The 12,252-nt window shown below is 40.9% G+C and overlaps 1 protein-coding gene across 9 annotated transcripts in view; it reads right to left on the minus strand.

Annotated features, from left to right (window-relative positions):
- The window catches only part of LOC131371189 (myomegalin-like), a 63,191-nt gene that overhangs the window by 7,470 nt on the left and 43,469 nt on the right, over window positions 1-12,252 (minus strand). For 3 of the 9 annotated variants that reach the window (XM_058419033.1, XM_058419029.1, XM_058419025.1), the window contains 20 exons: window positions 10,884-11,032; window positions 9,906-10,069; window positions 9,421-9,796; window positions 9,045-9,243; window positions 7,763-7,879; window positions 7,219-7,448; window positions 6,777-6,988; window positions 6,300-6,535; window positions 6,018-6,072; window positions 5,261-5,502; window positions 4,869-4,955; window positions 4,635-4,790; window positions 3,826-4,047; window positions 3,603-3,734; window positions 3,168-3,284; window positions 2,789-2,978; window positions 2,544-2,668; window positions 1,383-1,628; window positions 991-1,092; window positions 387-592 (listed from right to left, as the gene is read on the minus strand). In XM_058419033.1, the coding sequence (XP_058275016.1) occupies window positions 387-592; window positions 991-1,092; window positions 1,383-1,628; window positions 2,544-2,668; window positions 2,789-2,978; window positions 3,168-3,284; window positions 3,603-3,734; window positions 3,826-4,047; window positions 4,635-4,790; window positions 4,869-4,955; window positions 5,261-5,502; window positions 6,018-6,072; window positions 6,300-6,535; window positions 6,777-6,988; window positions 7,219-7,448; window positions 7,763-7,879; window positions 9,045-9,243; window positions 9,421-9,796; window positions 9,906-10,069; window positions 10,884-11,032 (3,563 nt within the window). The remainder of the gene's footprint in view (window positions 1-386; window positions 593-990; window positions 1,093-1,382; window positions 1,629-2,543; window positions 2,669-2,788; window positions 2,979-3,167; window positions 3,285-3,602; window positions 3,735-3,825; window positions 4,048-4,634; window positions 4,791-4,868; window positions 4,956-5,260; window positions 5,503-6,017; window positions 6,073-6,299; window positions 6,536-6,776; window positions 6,989-7,218; window positions 7,449-7,762; window positions 7,880-9,044; window positions 9,244-9,420; window positions 9,797-9,905; window positions 10,070-10,883; window positions 11,033-12,252) is intronic. The other 6 variants (XM_058419026.1, XM_058419027.1, XM_058419028.1 and 3 more) reach the window with 6 other exon arrangements.

Raw genomic sequence — 12,252 nt, forward strand, 5'->3', positions numbered from 1 at the left:
TTTGGCCATTTTTAAGTAAACATTTTTAGTTGACTGCAATTTCTGCACACCGCTAAAAATTAATTAAACTCATTAAAGTAATATTTCTTGTATTTTAGGTAAAATAGCTAGCTCACTTAAATGGTGCACAAAATAATAAAACCAAATATAAAAAAACATTGATGAAACATTTACAAATGAAAAATACAACTACATTATATTTATTATATATATATCATGTTTTAAATATTTTATATATTATATGCATAACTACTGTATATAAAATTGCACAATGTAGTCAGAAGGCCCTCTGAAATTTATTCAAGGAGTGTAAGCAAGAGTAACTGCTGCTACTCGCAGACTGTTCTGTAAATCTTGTATGCTGTAGGACGGAGTAGCACACTGACCTTCCCTGTATTGACCTCCATTAGTGCAGTGTTAAGGCAGGTATTCAGTGTGGCCTCCATCCTGTGCACCAGCCCTCTGCCCTCCAGAACCTGCTGCTGCAGAGCACTGAAGTCATCCACGTGCCCGATGGCGTGCCGGCCATTCCGGTTTGCGAATGAACCATCGGGGGCATCACCCTCCAATTCTACATGAGGTTCCAGAGAGTCTGAGACAACAATGAGTGTAAGGGGAGGATGGAGAGATTATTATTAAATAGATTATTTGCACAGAGATCGTTAAAAAGAAATAAACCATTGGGCATCAGCTTGTTTTTGAGGAGTTGAAAGCTGTGTACAGCATACTGTATGTGAGAAATTATATAAAATTGTTGGTAATGCTTCACAGATAGTTAGAGCATGAAGCTACCGAGTATGAATAAGCTGTCAAGGCCACTTTAACAGTTTTGCTTAGTTCAATGCTTTTCTGGTTTTAAATGAACACAGCAGTTCAGTTAGTTCGCCTTTATACAAACTATCATAAAGAGTATACAGTCAAATAAGTCCATTCTGTCAAAATGATTATTAATTAGTATGATAATGTTGTTAACTGTTAGCATGCACACACCGTTAGCTGTGAGTGAGCTCTCTTCAAGCTCTGAATACGGAGAACACGGGGGACCGGAAGGGAACGGACCAACGTCCCTCACTGGAGGAGAAGGAGACGGGTCTGCAGAACACACACGAGCGACTTAACACACCATGCATGAGCAGTGTTAGAAGAAATCGGCCTGTACTTTACTGGTAATATTGTATATATTATTATTATTTTGAATTATTTCTATATATATAAGAACCAGAACAGTCAAACTGGTGTTTAAAATAATGCATAATGACACTCTCCGGTGTCACCCAAATGAGGATTGAGTCTGGTTCCTCTCAAGGTTTCTTCCTCATACCATCTAAGGGAGTTTTTCCTTGCCACAGTTGCCTCAGGCTTGCTCACTAGGGATGTCTCACCGTGTAGTAGCTGCCTCCTATAGAGAGCATCCCGAAGTGGGCTGGCTGGCATGAGGGATGAAGGTCTTTGCTCCAAGCTGGCTGAGTTTAATTGTTGCTCCAGCTGTTTCTGCAGCTGTATCCTCAGAGCGCTGTTCTCCTGGACGCTGCGCTCCAGCTGGGCCCGTAGAGCCCGGACCTCCATTAGCAACTGGTTGAGTTCTCCCACAGCTGGAGCAGAGGAGTACGGGAGACCCGAGAGATAACCTGTGTACAGGTGGGGAGAGAGACGAAAAGTTTTTAATGTTATTAGCAAGCTTTTTAACTAATTATTCAGGTATTAATTTTTGAATTATTTACTGTAGTAGAGCTAATAGGAATGTAATTAATATATAAATACATAATTATAAATGAATATAATTATGAAAGGGAGGAATTAAATCTTGATCCTGGTTGTATCAGGGGTTAAGGGGTTGATACTTCTCTTGAAAAGGATTTACAAAATACTGTATATATGCGAAGAAAGAATTCCACTGTGCTGTAAATAACAGCTTCTTCTTCTCCTACAATATCTTGTGGCAAATTCTCTCGACTGGAAACTCTGCACACGTGCTTAAGCTAACTAACTAGCACAGAACATGCACTAGATTTCCATCTTGTTGTGTCAGAATCTATTTTTAACTCATTTTGGGATCTTGCTGCCAACTGTGGGCATGGATTTATTCTATGCTACGTTTTTTTATCGCACTGCTAGACAAGCTTTACTTTAAAACCCCTGTGTTTCTGTGCAAAGTTTGTCACAAGATCAAGATCGAACTCTCCCCCTCTGGACCTGCCTGATTAATCTTGACCCTTTATTCCTCTATCTACACATATCAAAACAATTCATACTTTTGCTTCAGTTAACAATTTCACCCTGATATTATACCTAAGAACTGCAGATGTAATAATTAAATAAAAAAAAAAAGATAAAATAAATAAAATAAAATAAATAAAAAGACTGTCCTGTGCTATTCCCAGGGCTCTTATTTATGATATGCTCATACAGAACATCCTTGCTATGTGAGTACACTTATACATATAGAGATAAACATACAGAGAAGCAAAATGTTTTGGGAAGAAGACATTTAAGAAAAGATGACACCTGGTCACTGTATGTGACACGCAGTACTTGTGTCTCACCTGTGGGGGCGCTCTTGCTTCCTGTACACACTCGGTCATATAGCTGGAGTTCACACTGCAGGGAGTGCAGCAGCTGTCTGCTTTCGGAGAGCTGCTGCTGGAGCAGACTAACCTCATGCTGTAACCTGTTCATACACACACACACACACACACATAATTTGGAAACACCTTCGCAGCCTGCAAATTATTATAGATTATGTCACACTAGTAGTAAATGCTTGAGTAAAGGTGTAGTAATGGCCGACCTGTTGTTGTGCTCCTGGTTGCTCTGCCTCTCCTGCCGTAGCTGCTGAATCTGCTGACTCTGTTCACAGCTGTGCGTCTGATGCCTCCTCAGCTCCTCCTTCCACTGCTCCGCCTCTAACTCTGCCTGCTTCAGCCGCGCCCGCCCAGACAGCACCGCCTCCCTTAACTGCTCCACCTCCTCGATGTTGTCTACAGGACAAATAATCCCAATATGAAAAATACAAATACGTAGAAACTGTACGTTTAATCTCTATATTCAATCACTATATTAAATCACAGTACAGCATCAGGCACAGTATCTGCTTTACTCATACATAATCCTTAGCTGGCTGATAAGTTCCCTGAGAATCTGCTTCTGAGTGTTAAATCCCAACTTACCCCTGCTCGCCTGCAGCCTGGACTGGAGACTCAGATTCTCCTCCTTCAACACTCGGATCTCATTGGACAGCTGAGTGACCGTGTCCAGGCCTTGGATGTAGATATTTGTGGGTGCTGCTGTGGGACGGCAAAGGAGATGCTTTTAACAGAACTGTTTCAATTTCTTGAGCAAAAGCAATAAACATTATGTAGCGATGAACCGTCATGGCTAAAGAGACAGTCACTAATTATAAGCCAACATTTATTCAGAGAGATTGATCTTTAGTAGTACTACTGTGTAAACCTTTGCTAACCTAGGCAGAATATTTACTAAACCCAGGAAGATTGTTTTAGTGGATTAGTCACAAAAACGACACTATTTCTTTAAAGATCAACTAGTTTATCACAAGAAGAACCTCAGCTCGTGATTTATATAAGTTCTTATGATTTTTTCACCTCCGTCTCTGGCAGCCTTGGCCAGGCGAGTCTCCAGCTGTTGTCTCAGCCTCTCGTTGGTCCTGATGGAGTCCTCCAGACGTTGGCGCAGAGTACGGATCTCACGAAGATGCTCCTCGATCAGGTCCACACCTGACAACACAAACAAATATGGCACGATTGCAAGCTTTTGGCTCAGACGTTCTGTGTCACTTCACAAGAAAGCTAAAGTGCAAAGCCATACCTGAATGGCTGTTTCCTGACTGGTAACCAGGTGCTCCAGTCAAGCCTATGATTGGCTGAATGATGCTGTCCATGTCCCATGGTGCACTACTTCCTACCAGGCTGCTATCTGATTTCTGGGGCTGGTGAAGGGAATGATGAGATAGCTGGGTGTAATGTGAGGGATCAGGAAGTGCAGAGCCCATCAGTGGATAGCTGCTCAGTGAATGTGGTAAACTAAAACCTGATTTCAACACACAGAGACAAAACAGGCTGAAAAAAGGCCGATATCAATATGCAGACATGTTAAGATTCTCAACAGGAGGCAGTGCTTTATGATTTTTATGAATCTGGGTTACTAGCCATTAGTCCCAGCATTAATTTCAGCAGGCCAAGATGCTTCTGTTAGACACCAGACATAATATTATAGACATCACTAAGTGTAGACGAGGGCAAATTTCCAAGTGAATGCAAGAGGCAATTCTGTATTTGTATTTGCGAGGTGTTTGAATAAACAGTAAGTAAATCTGGAGAATGTGAGAGCTTTCTTTGCAAATGTAAATCCCTTATATGAATAGGGGAACTATTTGTGTAAATATAAAAGCTTTATATAACTGAGTGGTTTTGAATGTGAAAGAATTTTGTGTAAATGCGAGAGTTTTATATGTATGTGAACAAGCTTTACATGAAGGATCTTCATATACATTTTTATATGAATGTGAAAGTTTTTGGGGCAATTCTGAGAGCTTCATATAAATGTAAGTGTAAAAAGCAGCCTATACTGCAACACAGCAAAACACACACACATACACACACAAGCTGTGTGCTCACTTCGGATTGGTGGTCTGCGCAGACCCTGCTGGTGCTGTTGTGGTGTCAGTGGCCCAAAAAAGGGCAATGGGTCAGAGGTTAAGTTATTTGAGGAGTTGGACCAGGGGTGGGTCTGAGCCAACGGCAAAGAACCATACAAGGGGACGGAATAGACACCTAGAGATGGGTGGAGGAGGGTGAGATATATGCAGATAAAGAAAACAGCACAGCTCAAACATGATTCTATGGACTGACCCTCGGTACCTGTCGTACTTTCCTTTGTCCTGTAGGGGGTGATAGGGGACTGAATAGAAGGAGGGACAGGGAGGAAGGAGGGGCGGTCTGAAAGAAAATGTAGGGGGGATTTAGACATGGGTTAAGATGCAATTTTTTTTTATGGGGTTGTGTGCATTACGCATGGGTATATGCAAATGTTTAAAACAATAAATATTTCCAGTATCTAACAAGGATTAGAATTTTGTTTACACCAGTGAAGAATGATGGAGAATTGTGGCCAAACTTTTAACAGAATAAATGGATTTGATCCATGAGTCTACAGCATGTCTATACATTCATATAGATGTATGCATATCCATGCCTATTGTGTGTGTGTGTGTGTGCGCGCGAGTGTGTGTGTGTTCACATGCCTGCATCATTTGATCTAGGAGCAGGTTCCTCCTGGGCGTATTCGCTGACAGCGTCCACATCAGAACACAGCTCCAGATCCTCATTTATCGAAGCCCTTTCATCTGACACAAAGGAAGTGCGGTCAGATTGGTCTGTTGTCTCTGAGGGGGCGTGGCTGCTGGAGGGCGTGTCAGGGCGTTGCTGCAGCTTTGTGTGGAGAGACTCGATTATCTTGTCCTTTTGTTGGAGCTCTTTACTCAACCTGTATATAAAGGCACACATACAGAAACGATGAAATATGATTCGCTGTATTGTTAATAACAAGAAAGAAAAAAATGTAAACAAAATGTAAAAAAAAACAACTTTTATTCATTGCCTTCAATACGCTGCTGTGGCCTAATTATAGAATTTTGAGAAAAATAAGTTTGCAATATGTCACTATCTGTGAAATGCCTCTAAAATCTCTGTAATTATATCTGACATCTGTACTGCCATACAGTAATGTATCACTTTACGCTGCCTGTCATAAGTCAAGAAAGGTTCAAAAAAATTCATTTCATTCTCCTAAAATAAACAAACAAACAAATAAATAAATAAAAATCAATTCACAAATATGGCTCTTATATTTCATCATGCAATTACACTAAAAGGTGTTATTAAATAATATTAAACTATTTAATAAAAAATTATATAACATTTTTATAAAGTTTATGATGACTTTATGCATCATTTGTTAAAAATATAATGTTGTAACTACACCCCAGAGGATGGATTTACCTTAAAGCTAATAGCTCATGGCCCATTTTGTCATCCTGCACTTCTGAGCGATCTCCTGTGAATTAAATAAAAGAGCAATATAATAAATATATGATGGTAATGCTCACATCTTTATTTTAGTCCTGAAAGTGTGTTAAAATTCATTTAAAGCCTGAAAATGAATCAATTCAATAGTATCAGTGTGTGTTTTTGTAGATTATTACACCAATACTAAGGTTTTTTTAGTTGAACTGAAGTTAAATCAATGTGTCCATCTTGTAATGTGTGTGTGTGTGTACTCACGTCCACTGAGCTTAATGCTGATCCTCTGTATGAGTGAGGAACTCTGGGAAAGTTGTTCTCGGAAGCTCTGGCCCATGTAGTAATCGATATCGTTGGCCCGGAGCAGCTCTTCGAACGCCTTGGTGGTGTCGCCCAAGTGCTGCGTGAGGATGTGGCAAATTCCTCGTCCCTCACGCATCCTCTGCCGTAAGTGTGACAACTCTCGCGCCTGAGCCTGGATCAGCGTGTTGTATTTTCTGAGCCGACATGAAAGAAAGGAGTCAGAAAACAGATTTTTATGATGAGGGCGTCATTTTTAAAATGTATATGAGTTTTGTGAAACTATAAAAAAGAGCTTGATATGAATGATTATATAACCAGTCCATGTTTGAGTAGAAAATACCTATGCTCTGGTTTCTATAGGAAATCATCATGTAATAAGAAAATAAATAAATAAAACATCCAAATTTAATTGAGTGTATAAACATGCTTTCTCACCCAGGCCATGTAGCACTCTTCCCCTCCTCTGCCCCTCTTTTTTCCTCCAGTTTGCTGTTGCGGATTTGGTTCTCCAAGGAGGCCACACGAGACATCAGCTCCTGCAGGTCCCTGTTGGACTTCAGTGGTCCAATGGCTGGCCCATCTGAGTGCCAGCCCTCATCGTCCTCCAAACCACTGTGGGCAGGAGACTCTTGGAAGGCCCAGTTCACCTAAGAGATAGAAAGGAAAATAGTAAAGACTGTCTGAAAAATTCATCTTTACCTGTTCTCATTCATTTCCCTATCTCCTATTTTTGACCCTAGTGGTTTAAAACTAAATTATTTACAACAAATGATTAGAGTTTTGGGCTTTAGAAAGGTCTGAAATATTTATACAGTATGAGTATAGTTTGTTTTAAAAAACACTGTCCCAGTAAACAGTGAGTTATCATGGACTGTACCTTGCGTGATGTGCGTTCGAGGCTGGAAGCGTAGTCGGAGGTAGTGGAAAGTGAACGCACACGGATCTGCAGACCACGGATCACTTTGTGACAGCGAGTAAGCTGTGCACGTAGGTCCTGCACTAACAAATCGTCCGGCTGGGAACCGTCGCCATGCTGATGCCACGAATTACCAACACTGCCATACGATGGCCGGGAAAGAGAGTTGCACAGCTCTATATCATCAAACTCTGCAGAAAACACAAAACACATACACAACATATACTGTAGTGAGTTCTAGATACTATATCATACAACCTATCATGGTATAACGCTCCTGAGAGCGACCCATTCATTCAGAAATGTTTGTAGAAGTAGTGTGCATGCCCAGGTGCTTGGTTTTATACACCTCTGGACATGGAAGTGATTGAATTCAATGATGTAGAGGGGTGTCCCAAAACTTTTGGCAGTATAGTCTATCTAGTGTGATTGATTCATTGTGTAGTCTGATAGCTCATGTGCTTTGTTGTATCAGCTGAGCTCTCTAGTTTTCTCAGTGCCATACCAGGGCTGCTGGCATCTTCTCTCTCAGCCTCATTCTCACTGCGCCCGCTGGTCTCATAGCCCAGATCCTGCAGATCCACCTGGACCTGCTTACTGTCCTGCTGCACTGCACTCTCCGCTATGAGAGACAGAGAAAAGAAGAGACAGAAGAAAGAAGTCTTTTATATGCTCTCAGAATATGAATCATGATTTCATGGATTAAATTTGTAGTCTATCATAAATTTTGTTCTGTAATTTTTTGCCTGTAGAGAAATCTACCAGATCAGAACTGTTCTTAATGGCAGTAAAATAAACTCGAGGTGGTATAAAATGTTTAAAAGCTACAAGAACCTTATTATGTTAAATGGTTATAAATATGTGGCCTGGTGAATTAGAGACTATTTTAGCACAGAATCTCAGCACAGACAAGTGTCCTCAAAGTTGATGTGTTAGAAGCAGGAAAAATGGGCAAGCGTAAGGATTTGAGCGAGTTTGACAAGGGCCAAATTGTGATGGCTAGACCACTGGATCAGAGCATCTCCAAAACCGCAGCTCTTGTGGGGTGTTCCCGGTCTGCAGTGGTCAGTATCTATCAAAAGTGGTTGAAGGTAGGAACAGTGGTGAACCGGCGACAGGGTCATGGGCGGCCAGGGTCATTAGGCAGGTAGTCATAATGTTATGCCTGGTCAGTGTATACACATACATACATGTTTGTTTGCTTGTTCGCTCATTTATTTATTTATTTACTTTCTTATCATTTCACTACTTAATTATAATTTCCTATGAAATCCAGTACAAAGAACACAGATATAAGGTGAATCCTCTCAACATAATCATTATAAAGTCAAAGACAGCGGAACAGGAGCAGGATTTATTCTGTTGTGATCTCTGGTTCATGGTTACAAATGTGTTATGATGAAATTCCATTTAACCAAGCAACAGGGACTATTTATTATTTATCTTGGGAGAGATACACAGCAGCTTCTGATGCAAAACATGTCCTCATGAGTCAAAGCCTGAGGGACAAAGCATGACTAGAGCTCTTTGCTCTGAGTCATGATCCAAATGCTTTTGTAGATGTTTGGTGTGTTTGTTATCACACCCAAAACTTGCTGAGTGTGATCAACAGCTGTTACTGATATTTTATCTGAGTGAGGACAAAAATATGTCCTGTCAACAAAATAATTGACTTTCAGTTAAGGTTAAGTTTGGGGCTAGAGTCATAGCATAAAAAACAGCTGCAGTACAAACTATGTGCATGTGCATGTGTGTGTGTGTGTGTGTGTGTGTGTGTGTGCACATACTCAGTAGTTCTCTGTACTCCTTGAGCTGGTCAGCCTGTGCGTGTACAGTAGCCTCAGACACCATCAGTCTTTCTCGGAGTTCTCTGCTTTCCTGGCGGCTCAGGGCCAGGTCGCTACGGAGACGCTCCGCCTGCTCACGTAGTCCCGCCTCGACATGCTGCCAGAACCCTGCAGAACCTCCATTTTCTCCCCCTATCTCCTGCATCACACAGACACACATTCTGTTCATAGTCTTGCTGTATGCCTTTTAACTTAGAATTAGATAAGTTCCTTTAATAAAACAGGAATTTACAGTTCATCGATAACCTGCTACTGAAGGCTAAGAGCAATTTTTAACACTGCGCTAAATCAAAAAGCTGTGATATTAATAGTTTACCTGTGTGCTGGACTCTTCACCCGTAGTTTTGCGAGTCAGCAGCACTCCAAGGTCCAGAGAGTGAGGTCTGTTACACCTTCTCTTCCCCGCTCCCTCTCTTAGAGTCACAGTCGGGAGGCCACGTTTCCCCCGAGAGGCCCGCATGTCCTTCTCCTCCTCATCTTCATATTCATCTTCCTCTTCCTCTATAAGCATGTGGGTTTGCTGCTGGTCATGAGGGTTCAGCCTGTCTGTTTCACTTTGCTCCCACCTTCTGCACTTTACAGATACGTTTCTTTCTGTTCCCGGTCCACACCCAGATCCGGAATCCTGTCCGGATCTACTTCCGCTTAGTTCCAGATTGCGCTTTTCCTCTTGCAGGTTTGATCGAGTACACCTGGATAATAAACATATTGATCATTATTTATTTTTTTAATCAGGATTGTAAACCAAATCTGTCAGTTAAAGCAGCGTTCAAGTATATGTTTATTTCTGAGTGGAACTACCTGTCCTGAGAGAGTGAGGTACATCCAGCCTGGCTGAGCTGGCTTCTCTCTTCTCCGGTCTCTCTCTCTTCACCCTTCTTCTGCTTCACCTCATCCTGCCATCCTCCCCTCATGGCCTCCTGGGATATCCTTCTGCTCACTGGACCTTCAGAAACCCCAGCATTCTGCCACAAGGAGACAGAAAACATGGCTTGTTCATATTTACTTGGGAGATTGAATCCAGCACGGTAGAGACTGGAGGGACAGTGAAAAATCTCCTGCTCTACATTAGCCTCTCAGCCTGATTTCTGTAAATAGCATTCCTACAAGTAGTGAAGCTATAAGTAGAATCACATTTACTTCTCGAGAGGCAGTAGCACTGAGTAACAGAACATTTTTATTGACTTTGTAGCCCTGCACATTGTTTAATAATTCTTCAATCGCACAAGGATTGGTTCTCTGTGCACATAGATGTGTGTTTGTACTGAACAAGTTGATGTCAATCAATTAAGCCCCGCCCCTAGTTCATGGTGACATCACGGCACATGGGAGATGGACATTTAAGGACATTATTTTGGTCTGAATGACCAAATGCCATGCTCAAAATAAAACAATAATCAGGTAAATACTTTCACTGGTTGCTTTTTAAACCCTTTTGGGCTATTGTACATTATTTAGTAACTACTATGCATTAATCAATAACTAGAGGGGAATTCATAGGAACAGTATTTAGCTATGAGTGAGAATGCTTGGCACCCTCAGTTATAGCATTTGGCTAAAATTACCATGAAATCACAGAAGTGGAAAAAAGTACACAATCTGAAACACGTCCAGTCAGTGAAATATGCATGTACCAGTTATTCCAGCTCTAATTCCTACAGGTAAATTCCCACAAACTAACAAGTAAAACTGAAATCCTCTTTTAAAATTTTTAAGCACATACATGTCGATGGGTTGCCAGATCTTTTTTTTTTTTTTCTTTTCCAAATCATGGTTTACCTCTGTACTAGCCAGACTCTCAGCGGTCAGTTTCACATCTTCTTCTATACTGTCGGTGAATTCTTCACTGCTACTGCCTTCTTCTTCTTCATCATCATCATCATCATCATCATCCTCGATCTCGTCCTCATCCTCGTCTGTGCTGAACTCTAGACAGAAAAAATACAATCCGAAGTTGAAGAAAGGAAAATTTCTTTCCCCCTGAAAGGCTTTCTTTTCAAACACTATATGTCTCGGTCTTCTTTCTACATTCCTTCTTTTTCTATCCCCGGTGCCTCGAAATGACCACTCGTCATCGTTTTGTTAGTTTAATGACTTTTCCAAAAGTTTCCGTCCTTCGCTTGTTTTTTTTGTCAGAAAGAGACTAAAGTGGAAAAGTCTGTCAGGAAGCTCTGAGCCAACTATCTTTAAGTCCTGCCCATGTCTCTTCCTCTCTCTCCCTCCCTCCCTCTTCCTCTCTCAAGCACACACACAAGGCAAACAAATGGGACACAAGCCGGCCAGGTCATATTCAATAAATAAATAAATAAACAAGTTCCTCAGTGTAAATCCTTCCTCGATAGCTTCCATAAGCTTTGAGACACACACATACATACACCGAGTATGAAAGTCCAGCAGAAGTTATATAAGCTGAAGTTCCATATTAGGCCTGAAGCTTTAGCAGAACGAGTGAGTCATTATAAACCACTCCATTTTGTGGACCTCTAATGGATTTTGCCTGCATTACTACTCGCTAGCAGGCAGAGCAGGAGTCTGAGAGATGTTTCCAAACCGATTCTACTATTTCCGACACCAGTTAAAGAAGAGGACGTGTAAAAGGGTTAGGTCTTCATCAGGCTTGACCATTTTGGACAGAGCAGAAGGATACATCAGTGTCTCTGATTAATTCTGCTTTGTATGTATGAGATTTATTAAAGGTGTTTATTACAAAAGTGATTAGTTCTATCGACTCAGAGTTATGTTTTATAATCACCAGGTCTTTATAATATGGTAGACCTTATTCAATTCAATTCAATTTATCTTGTATAGTGCCTTTTGCAATGAACATTGTCTCAAAGCAGCTTTACAAAAGAAGACAAACGGAGAAAGGGGAGGGGAAAAATGAAAATAAAAAATATATATAAAAAAATAACTAAATACCTAGAAATAAGAATAAATTATTAAATTACATTATTAAACTATTTTATTTTATCCCTAATGAGCAAGCCCGTGGCGACGGTGGCAAGGAAAAACTCCCTGGGATGGTATGAGGAAGAAACCTTGAGAGGAACCAGGCTCAGAAGGGAACCCATCCTCATTTGGATGACACTAAACAGTAAATAATGTAACTGTAACTGATTAATGTCCTTTCTACAACAGCAATCAATGG

This window comes from Hemibagrus wyckioides, linkage group LG20, assembly GCF_019097595.1.
Source record: "Hemibagrus wyckioides isolate EC202008001 linkage group LG20, SWU_Hwy_1.0, whole genome shotgun sequence".
Classification (NCBI taxonomy): Eukaryota; Metazoa; Chordata; class Actinopteri; order Siluriformes; family Bagridae; genus Hemibagrus; species Hemibagrus wyckioides.